Here is a 19260-nt window from a genome sequence, read left to right as displayed (position 1 = left end):
TCTTACACCCCATAAAACAGCCAAATGTTTCTTTCTGTCACTGAATAATGTCTTTGAGTATCATTTAATATATATACAGTGCAAAATTTATAATCAATCACTAATAAATGATAATAATACCTGGTATTTGACTTGGCACCGCACCTAAACAAAAGCAGTCACATCAGTTGTCAATATAGTTTAAAAATGTTTAACAATCACACCCAGTGGCAGAGCATTCTGGATTTCATCCTTAATATTGTCAAATTCTAATTGACTTATTTTATTGTATGCAAATTGATTTTTTTTTCTTTACCAGCACATGAACATCGTTTTGACAGAATTAGTTTCGTGAATTTTAACTGAAATATGACAATTTCCAGAAATGCCCTCATTTCCCCTTTATCAGGATTTTCAACCTTTAGTAGGTTGGTTTTTTACCAAAGTTAGCATCATTACATTACCTTTCCCTTATGTCCAGCATAGTAGCTCATATACTTGTATTCTGTTAGTTTTTCTCTATACATCTATGTCTCAGATGGTGCATAAACATCAAATTGTTCACATGGGTGCAGTGCTATCTGCTGCATACATTTCGGTGCATACATTTTGGTGCGGGGAAATAGTCTGAGCAACCATGCATATGTTGGACTAAACTGAGGCTCACATGTCCAGTCTGTTGTCTGTCAACGTATCATAGGGATGGAAGAAGCTTGCGTTTTCGGCCTATACCTTAGTCCTCTTCTAGCATTTTCTATATTGATAACCGGTTTGTCCTGTGCCATAACTCCTGTCTTGTCTTTTATGCCCTATGCAAGTGACACTATCCACTTTTATTCCTAACTTGTTCGCCTTGACTGTTAATCCCTTCTATTGTAATATTGTCAAGACCTTCTTTAATTGATCATGTTAAACCTCTGTATTTCCTTGCACCAATATGTCATCTTGAAAGTAACAAATACATGGTATACAATCAAATAAAAATATTAATTGTTAGTTGAATCACTGCACTGGCATATGCCAAATCGATTGACATGCGTTTAAGTTGATTAGCGCCAAATGACATGACGATGGATGTAACTTAGCTTGATGGTACTTCGATGATAAATCAATGGTTTCGAACCATTTGACGTGGCCTAACATGGATATCATTTTGTTTAGGTTAGGGACAGGCTGTGTCTTAACATAGATGGCATTGCTAAAAAATCCAGAGGTCACTGCACATTCTTAATGAGAGATCTTGCATTTGAGCCACCACAATAGGTGCCAACCATTCTGATGTCAAGGGGAATATTCCTCGCTTTATTTACTTCAGGTTTCAACATTACTACGAAGGATAATATTATTTTTTTTTTAAACCCTCTAATTTTCCCAATTGATAATTGAATACTTTCGGATAATTACCACTCCAACAATCCATTTTTCTCAGAGCTGGAGTTAACGTAATTTGTTCCTCCACGCCTTATCTCAGTTGTATTACCAATGCTGCCTGGTGTCTCCAACCTATAACTTGTGCCCCTTTCCATACTACACACACACACACTTTGCCTTGAATTTTCCTACTTTTGAAAGCAATAATGTTTCAAAATGAACATGTCATTTTGAAAAAACAATTTTGCCAACTTCCCTTGTAACTCTCTAACAATCCAATGTAAACCACCCATGACCCTAGATTTGACTGACCACATCACCACGCTGATCTCCCTGCTCAGTGGCCTACCAACAAACCGAGGTCAACCCAAAAGAGAAGGTCAAACCTTCATATCCTTCAAAGATTTCCGCATCAACAGCTTAATGCCTTAAATCACCTCTCACTCTGTCAATTTCACGTACAACGCTAGCACCCATCTAAATATGCAACATATTGGCTCCAAGTTAAACACACAAGTGCAAGACAAGATCTTGAGCACTCTGGTACATCAATAACAATGAGCACTCAATCTGCAAACAAGAAAATGGAAGGAAAAATGGATGCCTGATGACCTCATGAAATTTTAGTCCCTCTGCAACATGCAGACTGTTTATAACACCAGCCTAAGCAAAGTACTATACCAACACAATTGGTGAAGTCCTTAGCGGAAGCTGAAGGGTCTTCAAGACGATTGAGAACTGCATCAATTCGCTACCTGTCCTCCTATTCCACAGTCCACAGACCAGCGTTTTTTCAGTTAACTTTTTTTTTTTTTTACAGATAGTCAGCACATAAACAACACCAAGTCTGCTTCTCCTATTACACCCACCTATTCTCGACGTCTCCTGCAATGGTCATCCCTATTTCTCGATACATTTAGCCGAGGTGCTTAACGCCACTTCCTACGAAGATAATGTCTTATTCTTATCCTTCATCAAAGCTCTAACCCCTATTCACTAGTCAACACCCCTCTTACTCAAGACATCTTCGCAGAAGCTCTCAATGCAGATCCTCCTTCCTAAACCTAAAAAATACCTACTTCAAAACCAGATGACCTCTCCCATCACTCACCTAGCAACAAAAAAGCAGTCTGCACTCAACTCCAAGATCAAATAGCAGCTAACAATCTTCTGCATGACTACTAATCTGGCTACCGATCCTCTGCAGACCACTAACATACTCATTGTACATTAAGTGCTTCTGGCTGCAGATGAAGATGACCCCTGCTTCCGCATATTGCTAGACCTCATCTGCGTGTGACAGTGTACCATCCCATCTTCGTTTATTTTCTGGAGCTGTGAATGAGATTCACCGGTAATGTCCTGCAGTAATTCTCCTCCTTTCTTTACAACTGACACCAGTTCCTTCACATGTGCACCTCCTGGTCCCAAAAAATTGCTCTCACCTGCTCAGGGCTAAATACTGTCTACTGTAATCTTCAACACTTTCATGGTGCCTCTTCGGTCTCTGCTTACAGATGACATAAAAGTTCCCCAAAGTGCTGATGATATGCTGCTCTTCTTGAAAGTTACCTCCACTTTTGACAGCCAACATCTCAAACCTTGCCTGCGCCTCATACAGTACAGTGGCTACGCCACCAAGGCTGACTTCTTTTTATTTGCCAAAAACAAGAGACACAAAATAGTACTGCTATTCAAGCCCTTATACTCTTGTGGCTGGTGGTAATGCCCTGCTCCGTGGGGTTCCAGATTTTACATTGGCTGTCTGTTTCATAGCATGCCTCTAAAATATGAATACATAACCCCATCTTCATGGAACTCTATTGTCTCCTCCTGCCGGCATATACTGTCTTCAAAACCAACTCCATTTACAAAGCCACCATGGCCAGCACCTGCACATATCTTTCAAACAAGCTCACCATCTTTTGACACACCGGAAGGTAGGATGCCTTCAGACTGAAGACTTAGAAAATAATTTTTTTAATAAAAAAAAGGCAACAGGCCTTTTACACCTGAGATCTGGAACGCCATCCATGTGTCCTTCAGGACAGTCCTAACACTGCTCCAGATAGGAAGGAGCTAAAGACTTGCCTCTTTAAAGAATACTGCATTACAGTTCAGTAACGGTACACGTATGCTACCTGGACATGCACCGCCCCGCCCAATTCTATCCTTGACTATATGCTTGACCCTGTACAACACTCACATTGTAACAAGTAAGCAAAATAGCCATTCCTTAATCCCACCCCCACCCCCCTTCACAATTTGGGTGTGTTGTTCTTATACATACCCATTGACGTTAGCTTATAATCTTCTAGATGCAATCCCAGACTACAGAAATCACCAACGGCTTCTGGGAACGTTCCCTGTCCAATAACTCGGTTTTTATTTTCCATTCACTTAAGTTAAGCTATTGTTACCAAGGATAAAGCTGACAAGTATTCTCCGTCAGTATTACAACTATGATATGGTTTACAGTGGAACATCACTGTAGATTTGTACCAGTTATTGCAAATGCTTTAGAGTAGAACTGCACAATTTATTAGGCAGATATATATATATATATATATATATATATATATATATATATATATATATATATATATATATACACACACATATATATACACACACACACCTATATACACACACATATTAAAATTTTGACAACATTTGCAGATCTTAATAGCCAGGTAACACTAGTACAGGAATTTTCTATTAGTAACTAGGAAGGTGTTAATTACCCTTCACAGTTACATTTATCTTGAACTGTGCCCATGTAAACGTTGCAAGGTCTTAGTGTAAGCCATCTAAAATGATAAAATTAGGCTTACTTTACACTTGTCCTTCCATTCGTGTTTCAAATGTGTGTGTAGAATCATTTTATCAAATATATATCCGATGGTATTGAGTTTAACTTTGTAATACGCTGCAACACCATCTTCCTGTTAGTTTGTATTCATGTATTTGGTAATTATATAGAGAAAACCTATCTAGGGAGGAGTGGAACACTGCACATAATGTGGGTTGTCAGAAAATCATTAATATTGCCTGAATTAAGTGTAAGTGAATTACATCAAATTTCTAATTAAAAAAGGTTAACTAAATTAACACTAACAGCAATGATAATATGCTGCATCTTGTGAGTGTAACTTATAACATGGATCAAGCGCAGTAAATCCAATCTCATTTATTTTCTTGGACATACAACTTAGTCCACATTCTCTATCAAAGTATCTGTTTTTGTTTATTTTATTTCGGTCTTTCTCAAATGCCTGAATGTTTTTGCCCGCTTAATCACCTTATCGTTAATATCACCATAGTTCTCATCGGACTTGTTTTGTGTTGTACTACTAATATGAATTCCACTGATAAGGTCCATGGTTAATGTTTTGATATTGGTGAAATAGAAAACATCTTGTGGGACTCATTTTTGTAAATTTTTCCCCTTCTGCAGTGACTCATGGGTGTATAGTGTCCACTATAAAACTGTTTTTGCCAGATGGACTGGAAGCTAGAAGACGGTCTGAGTAAGTGTAATTTAATCTTGTCTACCTATTAATTTGTGAAAAACTCTTTAGGTTGATATAAGTAATAATTGTTTCCTAAATAATTGTATCTATACACCAAAATCTTTTGTTGCAGAAATACTTGTAATATTTTTGCCTGAAAACGCTTTTGCAAACAAACCAGTACTTTTTTTTTTTTTTGTAAAATTTTTATTTTGCATAAAACAAAAGAAAACACAGGAAAGAGCACTAAGGTGCCGCTTATTTCCCCACGCAGGGGGAGCAATTCAAATCAAGATGATGGCGTTGTCACACCGCAGAGACAAGTCTAGTCCAACAGCACTGGATACAATCAAGGAGTAGTAAATCACTAGTTCAGGCAACCAACCATCGGTGCTATATACAGACCCCCCAGGATATAGCGGCATGGAATAGCAAATTTAGCGGCACAAATATGGAAATTTAGCGGCAATTTAGCGGCATTTTATGTGGCCATTTTTCCTACAACAAACACAGATATCTTAGTTTTTTTAGTTATTTAACAACATGAAGCTATGTATATTTGGTTTCTTTACAATGTAGACACTTTGGGGCAGATTTACAAGCCCCTTGCGCTGCTTTTACGCCACCGTTGCGTCACTTTTGTGACGCAGCGGCGGCGCAAAAGATGCACCATGGTGCGGGGTATTTACTACGTGACGCATCTCCCAGATGCGTCACGTTGCAAAGCCCTGCGCCAGAAGAGGCGTACCATTGCAGGTCAGTTTGTGTCTTGCAATAGCCTTAGAGCTGGGTGCCACAGTACCTGCTGCACTAATGATGGCTATACCTATCGCCCCTTTTATTAGTAAGCACGTTAAATAGTACAGTGTATTTTGAACACAACCTGATATCCCACCGGATGCCCGTTTGACAGACCTAACCACTAGAGAAAGAGCAGTCAAAACCGCCAAGTGGTCACTTGTTACACAGTAGCGAACTGCATGTTGGTCCCCTCATCCATCCTTTCACTCATCTCCATTATCCATCCACCCTTTCACCCTATCCATCTGTACACTTATCCATCCACTCTTCATCCCATCCATCCATTCACTCATCCATTCAGCCATTTACCCTTTCACCAATCCAGCCATCCTTTCACTTACTAATCCTTCCACCCATCCACTATTTTAGTCATCCATCCTCCCTTTCTCTCTCCATCGACCCTTTCACTTAGCCATCCTTCCTTCCATCCATCCTTTCACCCACCCATCATCCATCCATCCATCTGTCCTTCCCCTCATCATCCATCCTTCCCCTCATCACCCATCCATCCTTTTCCCTCATCATCCATCCATCCTTTGCCCTCATCATCCATCCATCCATCTACCCACCCACTCTTCATCCATCCATCCTTCCCCTCATCATCCATCCATCCTTTCACCCACCCCCTCATCATCCATCCATTCCCTCATCATCCATCCATCCTTCCCCTCATCATCCATCCTTTCCCTCATCCTCATAGGTGCAGAGGCTGCCCTCGGGTGCTGATGCTGGAAGGCGGCCTGCCCTCACTCCCGAGGCTCGTGCGCCTGGCGGAGGGCGCCCCAGGCAAGCTGTCCGAGGAGCTGTGGTGGCCGGGGGGGCCCTCGGCCCAGGGGTGCTTGAAGTGCTCGGGGTAGCCAGCTAGCAGGGGTCCCTCCAGGTCTGCCCAGGGGCCCTCCCCTCCTCGGGGCCCCTGGGGTACCTGCTGAAGCTCTCCCCGAACAGCTTGCGCATCTCGGTGACGCTGGGCCAGAGAGCCGAGGCCTCGGGGGTCTGCTCCCTGGGGTCCGCCTTGCGCAGGCCCTCCAGGGCCAAATCATCCAAGGGACCCTCGGGGCTTCGGGCCTTCTCGCTTGGTCCTGGGGAGCAGGAAGCGGGGGCTCGGGGGACACCCCCAGAGGTCCTCTGCGCTCGGGGGTCCCAGCATGAACAACCCCTCCGTCCCGGAGCTGCCCTTCTGCCCCCCTGGGGGCGGCACTGAAGCGCTCCGACAGCTGCCTGACGGAGGGCAAATGGGAGCGGGCGGGCCGCCTGGGCTCCGGGCTGGGAGTGCTGCTGGCACCGGCAGTGGAGATTTTGGACAGCTTTCTGGACACACTCAAAGAGCGGAGAGGAGCCCGGGGAGTTTTTTCACCCGAGGCTCGGGCGACACCCTCCGGCTCCCCAGCCCCCTCCGCCGGGGCGCTCCTGATCTCCAGGCGCTTGAAGGACACGCTCCTGTAGATGCGGTACTTCCCTCTGGCCGCCCCCTCTGCCATGGTTCAAAACAAGCCCCCCCTTCTGCTGTACAACCTCCACTTTCAAGTACAGCGCAAAAGAAACGCCAAATCCAACGGAGGAAACTTTGAAAACAAAATACCCGGTTTCATCCAAAAGTAAAAACAAAAGTTTTTTGTTCGTTCCACAATGTTTAAAAAAAGTGTCTTTACAATCCTTGCAAAAATAGGCCGATCCTCTGTGACAACAACCCATCCCCCCCTCCCCTCCTGTTGATGTGCAAGGTGAGGGCTCCCATTGTCATTCGTGTGGGCCAGGAAGAGGTGCGAACGAGCTCAGTCCCGGGCAGCTCTGAATGACAAAGAGCCTAGACCTTCACACTGCCAGCTGCAGCCGAGCTGCTTTAACCCTCTGACCCCAGTGTCTGTAGATCATCTACAGGTGTGGGGCAACCGGTGCATGTCTTTGAATAAAGCAGACCCCCCAGGATATAGCGAAAAATGCCGCGATTTCTACAAAAATGCCAATTTCGCGGGCATTTTTGTAAAAATCGCGGCATTTTTTAAAAAGTGCCGATTTCGCGGCAAATCGCGAAATCGCGATATCCTGGAGGGTCTGTATATAGTGCAAACAAATTAAGGTCCAAAGCAATCAGGCCCACAAACCTGCGTAGCCAAGTCAGATGTACCTACTGACATTGTCGTGCACCTCAGTAGCCTAAAAGAAAAAATAGAAAAAGAAAAAAAAAAGGAAAATATAACTCCCATTCCCCCTTCCCCCCCCCCCTCCCCCCGTGGCGGTGACACACCCATACCACACTCATTCATAAGGCCGCACTAAACTTGGAAGAGATGTAGAGATCTCAAAGATGCTGGGCATACAGCCGATGGTAAGCCCTTAGATGGAAAGGCAACCAAGGGTCCCCATATGAGCGTAAAGTTCTTATAATTACCGAAGATGTCCGCCATTCTTTCCAAGCTCAAGAGCTTCCACAGTCGAGCGTGCCACAGAGAGATTGCTGGTGCCTCCTTCCGCTTCCATGCCGCCGCCAACGTGAGTTTGGCCACCCCCAAGCAAAGCCACAGAATCTTTTTGTCAGCTCGCGTTTGATGTTCAAGGCCAGGATCTCGCAGGCCCAACAGTACAGAGGCTATAGAATCCTCTATAGGGTATTGGAGGATATCCTTGATATGTGAGAGGATTTCCTCACAATAGGGCCGGATCACTGGGCAGTCCCACCAGATATGGCGGAAGTCCCCTAGGAGTCCACATCCCCTCCAGCATTTATCAGAAGTCGCTGGGTATATGCGGTGGAGCCTGGTTGGACATAGGTACCATTGCGTGAGAGTCTTTAGATGTGCTTCCCTCAGATGGAGCGAGTGATTAAATTGGGTCATATCCCGCCAAAGCGCCGACCATTCATTATCGGTGACATCTCTTCCCACCATCTCCTCCCACTGTTCCATATAGCGTGGCCTAGGCGACATTTCAGATTTAAGCAACAATTGATAGAGGAAGGAGATAACGCCCTTCATGGCAGACGTCCGCAGCAAAAAAGCTTCGAACGGCGTGGGGGGTCTTGTGGCTGCCTCCAGTATCCCTGGCGATGTGGCCCAGTGCAACAACTGTAAGTGCCGATACCGATCGGATTGCGGTACCTGATAGTCCTGCACACAGTTAGCAAAAGTAAGGGGGTCTGGTCCATGAAACAGGTGGGTCAATGCCCTACAGCCACCCTCCCTCCAGGCGTCAAAAGCCCCCTCTCCAAGCGCTGGTGGAAAGGCCGGATTGAAATGTAAGGGTGTTGACGGAGAGGGGAATGTTGTCCACCGCTCATCCGCGGCCAGGGTATCCCAGACCTTCAATGTGGTACCCGTGGGTGTACTGATATAAGCGTTCAAGGGACGGTCCCTCTTCGGCTTCCAGGCCAGGTCCCATATCGACCGGCCAGCAACACTCCGGTCCATGTGCAGCCAATGTTTTTCTGATAGTTGCTGCGACCATTCCACCAGAACCCTCAATTGGGCCGCCTTGTAGTAAAGTTGCAGATCCGGAAGCCCCACTCCGCCCTCCAATCTAGGCCGGCGTAGAACTGTAAAGGATAGGCGAGCTCGGCCCCCCTGCCAAATAAATCGCAGTATCTGTGTCTTAAGTTGCCGAAAGTAATTGCTTTCTATCGGAATGGGCAAAGCCTGGAATAAATACAAATATTTAGGAAGAAGAACCATCTTAATTGCATGTATCCTGCCCAACCATGACAGGAATTTGGGTTTCCATCTCTCCAATTCAGTTCGGGTCTTCGTCAGAAGGGGTGGGAAGTTGGCCGAGAACAATTTGCCCACCGTCGGGGTCAAGTGGACTCCCAGGTAAACAATTGATCCAGTGGCCCAGGCTAGAGGTGTCAGTGTCCGTACGTGGTCCACTTCCGCCTGCGAGAGAGTCAAATTCAAAATGTATGATTTGCTATAGTTAACCTTGAAGCCCGCCACTTCTTCATATTCTAGCAGGAGCTCCCTAACGCAAGGCAATTAATGTTCCGGGTCCGCTACAGAAAACAAGATGTCATCCGCGAATAGTGTGATCTTATGTTGCTCTCCTGTGAACGGTAAGCCTCGCACCCCATCATGTTCTCTAACCGCCATCGCTAAAGGTTCAATGCTGAGCGCGAACAGCAAGGGGGAGAGGGGGCAGCCCTGTCTGGTGCCCCTCGAGTGCGGGAAAAATGCCGACATCGGGCCATTCACCATCACTCTCGATCTGGGACTGCAAAAAGTCGCCCTCACCATGGTGATAACATTTTTCGAGAATCCAAAGGCCGATGGCGTGTTAAACAGGAAGCCCTAGTCCACCCGGTCAAAGGCCTTTTCTGCGTCCAGACCCCCAAGCACTGCCGGGATGGGGAACCTGTCCGCCTTTTCAATTAAATGAACCACTCTGCGAGTGTTATCGTGGGTCTGGCGCCCCTTGATAAAACCGGATTGGTCAGGGTGTATGATCGCCGGCATCAAATCTTGTAATTGGCGTGCCAGGATTGCTGAATACAATTTAGCGTCAATATTGAGTAGTGCTATGGGGCGGAAAGATGCACAGTGCGCGAGATCCTTCCCCGGCTTCGGCAGGACCGTGATCACCGCCTCCGCCAGAGACCCCGCAGAGGACCCGGACATTGCCATATCGTTAAAAAGAGACACTAGGAAGTCACATATCTCGGCAGCGTACGATTTATAAAAAACAGCGGTATAACCATCCGGCCCCGGTGCCTTGTGTAACTTCAAATTTTTAATGGCTTCAAGGACCTCCTCCCTAGAGATTGGCGCCTCCAGCAACTCATTCCACTCTTTAGATACCTGGGGTAGGGGCAGGCGTCGCAAATACTCCTTTTGGGCTTCTGCTCCAAGACTATCCCCCGTGTAAAGGTCAGCATAGTAGCGGCCAAAAATGTCTGCCTTCGCTTCGTCCCGATGCTGCAGTACACCCGCTGCATCTCTAATGCCTCCTATATATTCTCGCTCCCTCCTATCGTGTAATTGACGCGCCAGATGCCTGCCCACCTTGTTCCCACAGGAATAGGACTGTCGCCCCAGTCTCAAGAGCGTGAGTTCGGCCCTGTTGGTGTAGTGGGCCCTCAACTTCCCCCTCACCGCCGTCAATGGTCGGAGGGTCACTCTCGAGGGGTTGAGCTTGTGGGCCCGTTCGAGGTCGACCACCTCGGCCTCTAGGGCCTCGCGGTCCTTCCGTCGCAGTCTGTTGACTTGCGAATTGAGACCTAGACACGTACCCCTGATTGAGGCCTTAAAGGCGTCCCACGTGTTCGAGAACGAGGTATCCGACGGGGATTAAGCTCAAAGAATTTCTTAATGGCAAGCCGCAACGCTTTATTGGAGGTATCGTCCCTGATCACCGATGCCGGGAAGTACCACTTCCGCTGTCCTGCACCGGACGACGACCAACGGAGGCTAAGCACCAGCAAGCTGTGATCCGAAACGGATATTGGAAGAATGGCGGCATCCACGACATTCCCCCGCAGTGATTGGCCAAGAAAAATGTGATCTAAACGGAAGTAGGAGTGGTGTACATGGGAGAAAAATGTGTAGTCCTTATAGGTAGGATGAAAAAATCGCCACCCATCAATCAGCCCCAGCTCCCCCACCACCTGCTGCGTTGAAGTAGAGAACACTCCCGTGCCTGCCCTGTGACCCCCGAGCTGTCCATCTCCTTATCCCACACCAAATTAAAATCCCCCAATAGAAACAGGTTCCCCTCCGCAAAATCCCCAATTTTTTGCAACAAGCTTTGTAAATATTTATTCTGACCAGAGTTGGGAAGATATACTACCACAAAGGTGCACAGCCGTCCCTGAACGAGCCCCTTCACCATCAACCATCGGCCATCTTTATCATTGCGCACCTCTACAGGTTGGAAATGGAGTGCAGCGCGGAAAATGAGGGCCACCCCTCTGTTTCGTGGCAGCAGAGGACCTATATATAATGGGATATGCCCTATGCCGCAGGCACAACTCATCCTTCTGTGCCAAATGAGTTTCTTGTAACCCCACAATGTCCAGCTGGTGATCAACCACATACTTCCATACCTTCTGCCTCTTTTGCGGTGAGTTCATACCCTTGACGTTCCAAGTCCCTATGCTAACCGGCATAATACAATAGAACCCCTGGAACTCTCAGCAGCCATCTCATGAGTTCCCTTCCCCGTACTCGGGAGCCCTCTAGTCGGAGGTAACGTCAGTGGGCCAACCATGTCTCCCCCAATGCATCCCCCAGTCCTCCACCAGTCTCTAACAGTCTTGACAGCAACTCCTCCCATACCACACCCACCCAAAGCATTCACACACAGCATCATCCAACCATTCAACAGCACCACCACGGAGCCCCCCCACACCCTTCACCCCAAACCCCCCAACTCCCCCTGTAAAGGAAGAAACAACAGGAAGAAAAAACTCAAAACATTAAAGTTGAAGATAATACTCATCAGTTCCAGTAGTCCAAAGTTCGTGAAGGACCTTCCAGACTGGTAGTGGGGTAGGGGGACCAACTTGGTGACCCCCACGGCCACGGTCCGGGGTGTCTCCTCCAAAAGTACTTCCATACCCCCAGACCGAAGGGCCGACGCCCCTCCAGCGCCGATCCGCCTTTAGATCAGGTGTCATGCCGCTCCGGAGCTTTGTTGGGAATCTGCCAAAGTTGCTGAGGCCAACGAAGCCACAGCATTACCCCTTTCCTGCAAGCTAGTATTGCGGTCCGGTCGCCGCCGGTCTGGGGATGCGCCTACTCTGTGCCAGGAGGAAGAGCGATGGCGCCTCCGAGATGGGGATGTGCTCGCTCCCTGAGGCGGCGTGACGTCGTTCAAACCCAAGAGGTCCTTCGCCACTTGGAGAGAGCGAATCTGTGCCAACCGATTCTGCCATCGGAAGATGATCCCGAAGGGGTGACCCCAGGAGTAGGCGATGTTGCGTTCCCGCAGGAAGGAAGTCACTGGATGAAACTCCCTTCTCTTCTGTAGTGTAGAGGCTGCCAAGTCCTGATAAAGCTGAGGGCGGTGGTCCCTGAATTGCAGTGATGTGATGGCCCTGGCTTTACGGAGGATGCGTTCCTTCACTTGGAAATCATGCACACAGACAAGGTTGTCAGGGGGAGGCCCCCCTCCTCGCCTGGGCAACCCCACTCTATGTACTCTGTCCATCTTAATTTCCCGCACATCCTCCTCGTCCAAAATCTGCAAAAACAACTCCTGAACGTAGCCACGCAGGTCGCCCGCCTCACCATCCCACGGCACCGCGCGGATGCGGATGTTGTTCCTTCGGGACCGGTTTTCCAAGTCCTCCGCGTGGGTCTGCAAATCCAAGTTCTGTTCTGTGAGACGGATGATATCTTGCTGCAGCAGGTGTACATCATTAGCCACACTCAAATCATGGTCCTCTAGGGTCGCCACCCTCTCGCCAATGCCATCCACATCTCTCCGTACTTCCCGGAGGTCGGACGCCAATTGTGCGCGGAGCTCAGAGATATCTTCCTTGATGGAGGCAAAAAGCTCAGACATAAAAGCCTTGGTTACAGGGGCCTCATCGTCCGACTGCTTCGACGAGCCACTGGCCCCTGGGGATGCTGGTTGCTGTGAGGACTTAGATGCTCCATCCTTCCCTGGACGCCCCTTGCGTAGCGTATTGGACATCGTGGCGGGCAGCACTCAGTCCGGATGATCTACCCTCCTCAAACACTCAAGGGCAGGGTGCTATGGGATCACCGGGTCCGCAGATCTGGCAACGTCCCCCACTGATCAGTCCAAACGATCCCTTCCTCTCTATCCAGGAGGCCCTCAAAGCTTCCCCGTTCGCCGAGTCTCCAGGTGGCAGATCTTTAGCGAGTATTTCGCAGCCAGGGGTCAAGGAGCGCCCATCCCCCGATATCCGTGCCCAGGAAGGTAGAGCGTGGAAAGACAATGCGGCCTCCGTCAAACCAGGCGCAGGCGATAGCTAACCAGTCACACCAGGAGAGGCCAGACAAAATGGCCCGCGACGTTCACTGCCGGGGTGCGCTCCTAGAACAGTCAATGCAGGGCTCCGGCGACAGCAGCTTACTACACCTCCGACCCAAAGTCGGGGTCCGCGTTCTCAATGTCCCTTCGTCGCACCCTCCAGGCCGCAATCTGTACTTCGAGGCGTTTCTGGCCCGCTCACGCGGCCCACATGGTAGCGCAGGCGTCCAGCCTCCACGTGCCTTTATGCTTCCCAATGGCCGGCGCAAATAGCACCACGTTGATCTGTAGGCTTAGGCCGGGCGGTCAAGGTTACCGTAGCTATCACTCAGGCTGCGTCCACGATGCGGGCAGATTAGCGCTCGGCTCAGCCCACCCGCCGGACCCTCTCCGCCGGCACCGGCTCCACACGCCTCCTCCTGTGTCCAGTGCGGGGCTCCACTAGTCGGTCCTACTCACCCCAGCGGCCCTCGGCGTGCGCAGCCTCCGCTAGCACCCAGGCGCCTCCGTCCGCCCCCTCGGGTGGACACCGCAGTGTTTCTTTGCACCGTCGCCTCTGGGTCCCTCTCCACGCCTCAGGCCAGCACCATCGATCTCCCCCGGAGTGCACCGGCGACCAGATCTGCCTCTTCACCGGTAAGGTGCGCTTCTCCTCTCTTGGCTGGCGCAGGGGGGATCGTAGGCGAGCCCTTCCTCCTCAACAGAGGGCGCCGCGATATTCTGAGCCGGCCTCTGAACCACGCGAGGCCGGGGCTTCTAGGCCTCAAAGCGCAGCTGCTCCTGCGGCCGCTACAAATGCCGTTCCGCTTCACCGACGGCACCGGACCACTCCACTATGCAACAGTGACCTCCGCCACACTTTTGGAGCCAATCCGCTCCCCCAGGACCGTGCTATTAGAAGCTACGTTGGATCGGCGCCGGAGAGGCTCGGAGAAGCGTCCTACTCCGACGCCATCTTGGCCACGCCCCCAAACCAGTACTTTTGAAAGCATTCTGAAATAATGTGATGGCGTTGAAGGGCTGAGATAGGTGGCAGCCGCCTGAAGACAGCTGCTGAAGAATGTAAACTAAATTATTCCCATCCCTCCTTCAAAATGGCACAGCTGTCTATCGCCTTGTGAAAGGCTAGTGGAATAGTTGGATCGGTGAATTTGCTGGCACAGTCTGTATATGGGATTCTTGAGAGTTGGGCCAGTCTGACCTGTCTATTGCTGCTTCAGGTGCAGTGCAGGGAGTGAGGCAGATCCATGATTGGCTGCTCATTACTTGTCTGACTTGCGAACTTCATCTTGAATTGGAAGGAGGTGAGTGGAAGGGAGCAAGCTGTAATGCAAGAGAGTGAGCTGGAGTAGAAACCAGAATTGAAACATTTAAGATAACCATGAGTGAGACTACAGCATAGAGAGCTTCTTCTGATATGAAACACATTAATGGCAATGACATAAGCAGTGGTAAACAATGATAGACCTATTTCATAGCACAAAGTGAAACCAGATCTAGTGGTCCTATTATTAAAGGACCACTGATATTTTTAAAGAAATGTCAATCTCTACTTCCGGTGTAGACTTACTCCCAACTGTTGTTTGTACTGGGGCACCTCCTACACTATGTTGGTAAACTGAAGCAAATTCCACCACATACTCACCACATACCCAGGCAAAAAGTAATGATGCTTCTTCTCCATCCCCTCTTCAAGGTGGCAGCACTGGTAATGTGTCCTTTTGCGCCCCAGGTACTGAGACACGCCCTAACTTACAAGTAAGTCTGACATACAGTGAAGGCTGCTATGAGCTTCTGTGCGCTGTAAGCAGTGAAGTTTTCAACAAGACCTCTTTAAACAGCAGTGTATGGATCTGGAAGGTGGGGGCCTAAGATCCTACTCTAAAGTTTGAACTGTGTTGGATTGAGTCCCCTTAGAGTAGGGAGGAACAGCACATATAAAATAAAGAATTCCTAATTGATGCAACCTTGCTGACTGGTACAGGCTCCATGGGGTCATATATCAGTTTTTGCATTGGTGCGTGCTGTCCCCCCCCAAACTTCCACTAGTAAGTCCTCTTTGTCCAAATGACAAAGCTTACTGTCAAAGGACAACTGCCCTGGCTCCTTGAACTGTTTTTGCAGTACTAGATCTGTTCACCCACTGGCCAGGTCTCTTACACTAGCTCCATTCTGGGTGCTTGTCACATAAGTGTCCAGCAGGGGGGATACTGAAATGTTGCTTTGAAAGACTGCTACGGCAGTTAATCGCTATTGTTAGTTAATGTATTGGGGGTGTTCACGGGCATCTAGATTTGAAAATCACTGATTTCGGTTTTAAATATCTAGGGGTTCTGAGTGGAATGTTAAACCTTGTGGCAGATTGATGATAATCTTCTCTGGGAGCTTTTTACAATACAAGTTGAAAGGTCATACCAATTTGTAACACAGGCGTGTGCCCTCATGTTAGAGTGGATTTCTGCCATGTTCTAGGTAGTACATATAGTGAATGAGACGGTTGATTTTGCCCCCTCTGTTCTGTTTAAAGGGTCAACAAAAATTCCAAAATGTAGAGACACTCCCAAGATTCACACTTGCTCTTCCGGGACACGCTTCTGACATAATCTCAACTTGTGTAGTAACATAGAAGGTGAGGGCTTTAATCCTTACAGTGAAACTGAGGGCTGCCATAACTCATTAAAAATCAGATAAGGTAGTTGAACTGTTTTTCCATATAGAGATCATGGGGTTCTTCTACATTTGTTAGCCAATTTTCACCTACCACTCAGTCTGTCATGGGGTAGCTATGATATATGAGAGATATACGTTGACCAAGAGTACGAAGACAGATAAGCTATTGCCAGTAAAACTACTGGTGAGCATTACGTGCATTTATCAAGACAAATCTGGGCTATTCTCCAGTTGGCATTGTCTGTGATATCCTTAAGGCAGTGGTCATTATATGCCTCTAAGCTTCACAGTTACCCCTGGCAAGGTTGCTACTAAGAAGTTTGTTACCCTCTGGGTTGGAAGGCACGCATGGTTCATCACTGGGAAGGATAAAATATCCCTTATGAATATGGCTATCACTGTTGTTGATATGGTGGCCACTCCTGGCAGTAAAATCAGGCTGATCTTGTTGGATGCACGGGAAAGTCTTCAACAAGGATGCCTGGCTCTTTTTATGGATTACTTTGGTGAAGAGGTACTATAGCCCAAACTGTCTGACTCTGATTTGTTTGTTGGACTAAAATCCACTTTCCCATATTGTTTGCTTCGGGTTACAATCTTAATGCTTTAGAAAATCCTGGCAGTGAGTCGGGATGCCCCTGCTTATTGTGCTCTGTTTTGAGATGTTCAGATGTTTGATGCAGTTTAGGCCTTTCTTCCTGTAATCCTTAATGGATGTGAGTAGAAGCTTGCTGCCTATGTAAAGTGTATTGCTATCTTTGGCGAATTCTGTCTCTGCCTTACAAATGATTTAAAGTGAAGCAGACTTTTTGGGGCGGTATCTAACAACTTACTTAAAATACCCATGTAAGTGTGCATATGTTAAACTTTGAGGTTAACCACTTGGATGCATATGGGGTATAATTATAAAGCTCTTAGGTCTGCCAGCTGTGTATCCTGTGGTTCCGATCAGTCCTGAAGTAGCATTCTCATGTTAATTTATGTGCACCTCTTGAAAATATCCCACGTACAAATGGGATAGTCTAGCTTGGTTTATTGAACAATGCAGTAAAATTAAAATGATACGATTCATAATTTGGTGCTATCCCTTTACAGACTTCTTCATTTTCTATTTGCCTCTGTTCTCCTATTGTTAATTCTATATCTGGGTATAGAAATCCTAGGCAGGCTATTTGGTAGTTACATTTGGTGTGTAGTTCCTACTTGTTTTCAAAGATTATTGTTCGGGAGGTCTCAGACTATCGGAATTGATGCCAAATAAAGAACTATGGCTTATTTTGGCTATCTGATAGAGATATCTAGCCGCAGATTCCTTAACTTAGAATATCCCCAGGCCTCAGACTGGATCCAGAAAATTCTTTGCAGCAGCACCTCTGCACGCCGGGGGACGGCGCCACACAACCCCGCCCTCACGTCGTCCACGTACGTGACATCAGAGAGGTCATATAGGTCTTCCCGGCGCGCTGACGTCCGTTTCCTTTTCCGCGTGCAAAGCAGGTCCGTAGTAAGCGGTTCCTCCGGCCTGTTTTCAGGCCCCTTTTGACGCTTTGCGTCTGGAACAGTGTGCGATGCCTTCGGGCTTTAAAATGTGTACCTCCTGTTCGCAGCAAATGTCCGCGATGGACCCGCATCTTATCTGTATGTGGTGTATGGGCGAACACCACGACTCGACTGCATAGATGCCGGTTGGTTGACTCTTCTCTGGAAGCTTCTAGAGAGACTTTGTAATCACCTTCATGTCCGGCGACGCCGAATATATCCTTGCCTGTGCCCACCTTAGAATTTGTGTACCCGGCCGGATCCCAGCCTCCTCAGGAGCCCCATCAAGACCCCCCATTTGTCAATGGGGCTCCCCTCCTTTGGCCGTTGGTCACACCCTCAGTGTCTTGGAAATCTTAGTTTACAGCCCTCACCTACAGTTGAGTTGCTGTTCTCTCCTCAGACTAGTCACCTTGGCCACTCGTGTTCTAAACATGCAGCCCCCTTCGGTCCCCTTGCCTGTGGACCCTCTGCTCGATGTCCTCCACCACTGGGCAGGGAATGTGGAGCCCCTTCTGCCTTTTGAAGTTTCTCTTTGACGCCTTTTTGGGCACCTGGGTCCGGCCAGCTTCTGGTGATCCTGTGGCTCGTTCTGTCTTGCACCACCACCGTTGTGCTCCACATGATCCAGTTTGCATATTTGTTCACCCAGACATGCAGGAGTTTGTTCTGCAAACTGCCTTCCCTTCCTTGCTTCAGCTAATGCTTCCTCCCTCCCGGTAGTCCTGATAGCTAGTGTCATGGGGTCATAACATTTTCGCCTCCACTAGCGATGCCCTTCGTTCACTGAATACAGTGTGTCTTGGCTTGGGCTACCTCTGCCCTGTGGGACTCTGCAGAGTCTCTTCTTTCGGCCACCTCTGAAGGCACTCGTGTTGACCTCCTTCATCTTCTCCGGGATGGCTGTGACCTTGCTAAATTTACGATCCGCTCGACCTTGGATACTGCCGATTCCTTAGGCCGAGCTATGGCTGGTTCGGTTGCCTTGCGGCGTCATGCTTGGTTGCGGGATAGCGTCTTGCTGGAGAATATCTAGGAGTGACTTGTTGATCTAGCCTTTGATGGGGTTCTATTGTTTGATGCCCACACTGAATCGGTTGTTCAGCGCCTCCTTGAGTGCTTTCGCCCTCCCCCTTAAGCCTCTATTTCTCAGGCGCATGTTCTGGTTGCCCTTTCATTTAGCATCCTTTTGATGCGTTATGAGCTGGCAGTAAGCCTACTGTGGCAGTGTTTCATAGATTGTTGTGTCTGGTCCTCTGATTGTGGTTTGCCCTAAGAGGTGTTCCCCGTTGTTTGGGGTGTGCCGTACTCCAAGTGGGGTACTTGTATGCTATTATATACCTCTGCTTTATGTCAAGTGGCCTAGAGATCCTTTTGGGCTCTATGCGTCCCCTGGTGCTCTTATATTTGTAAAGCTGTCACCTCTGATTTGTGAGTTGGATGACCCGCTCTAGCACCTTGA

The 19260-nt window shown here is 48.1% G+C and overlaps 1 protein-coding gene across 8 annotated transcripts in view; it reads left to right on the top strand.

The window, feature by feature from the left end:
• SLMAP (sarcolemma associated protein) overlaps positions 1-19260 on the top strand; it is a 1163639-nt gene that overhangs the window by 179302 nt on the left and 965077 nt on the right. For all 8 annotated transcript variants that reach the window (XM_086939108.1, XM_086939110.1, XM_086939104.1 and 5 more), the window contains exon 3: positions 4808-4880. In XM_086939108.1, the coding sequence (XP_086795234.1) occupies positions 4808-4880 (73 nt within the window). The remainder of the gene's footprint in view (positions 1-4807; positions 4881-19260) is intronic.

The sequence above is a fragment of the Lissotriton vulgaris genome, chromosome 9, assembly GCF_964263255.1.
Source record: "Lissotriton vulgaris chromosome 9, aLisVul1.2, whole genome shotgun sequence".
In the NCBI taxonomy this organism is placed as follows: domain Eukaryota; kingdom Metazoa; phylum Chordata; class Amphibia; order Caudata; family Salamandridae; genus Lissotriton; species Lissotriton vulgaris.
Note: the sequence above shows the minus strand (reverse complement) of the source record. Positions and strands in the feature narration are given on the sequence as shown.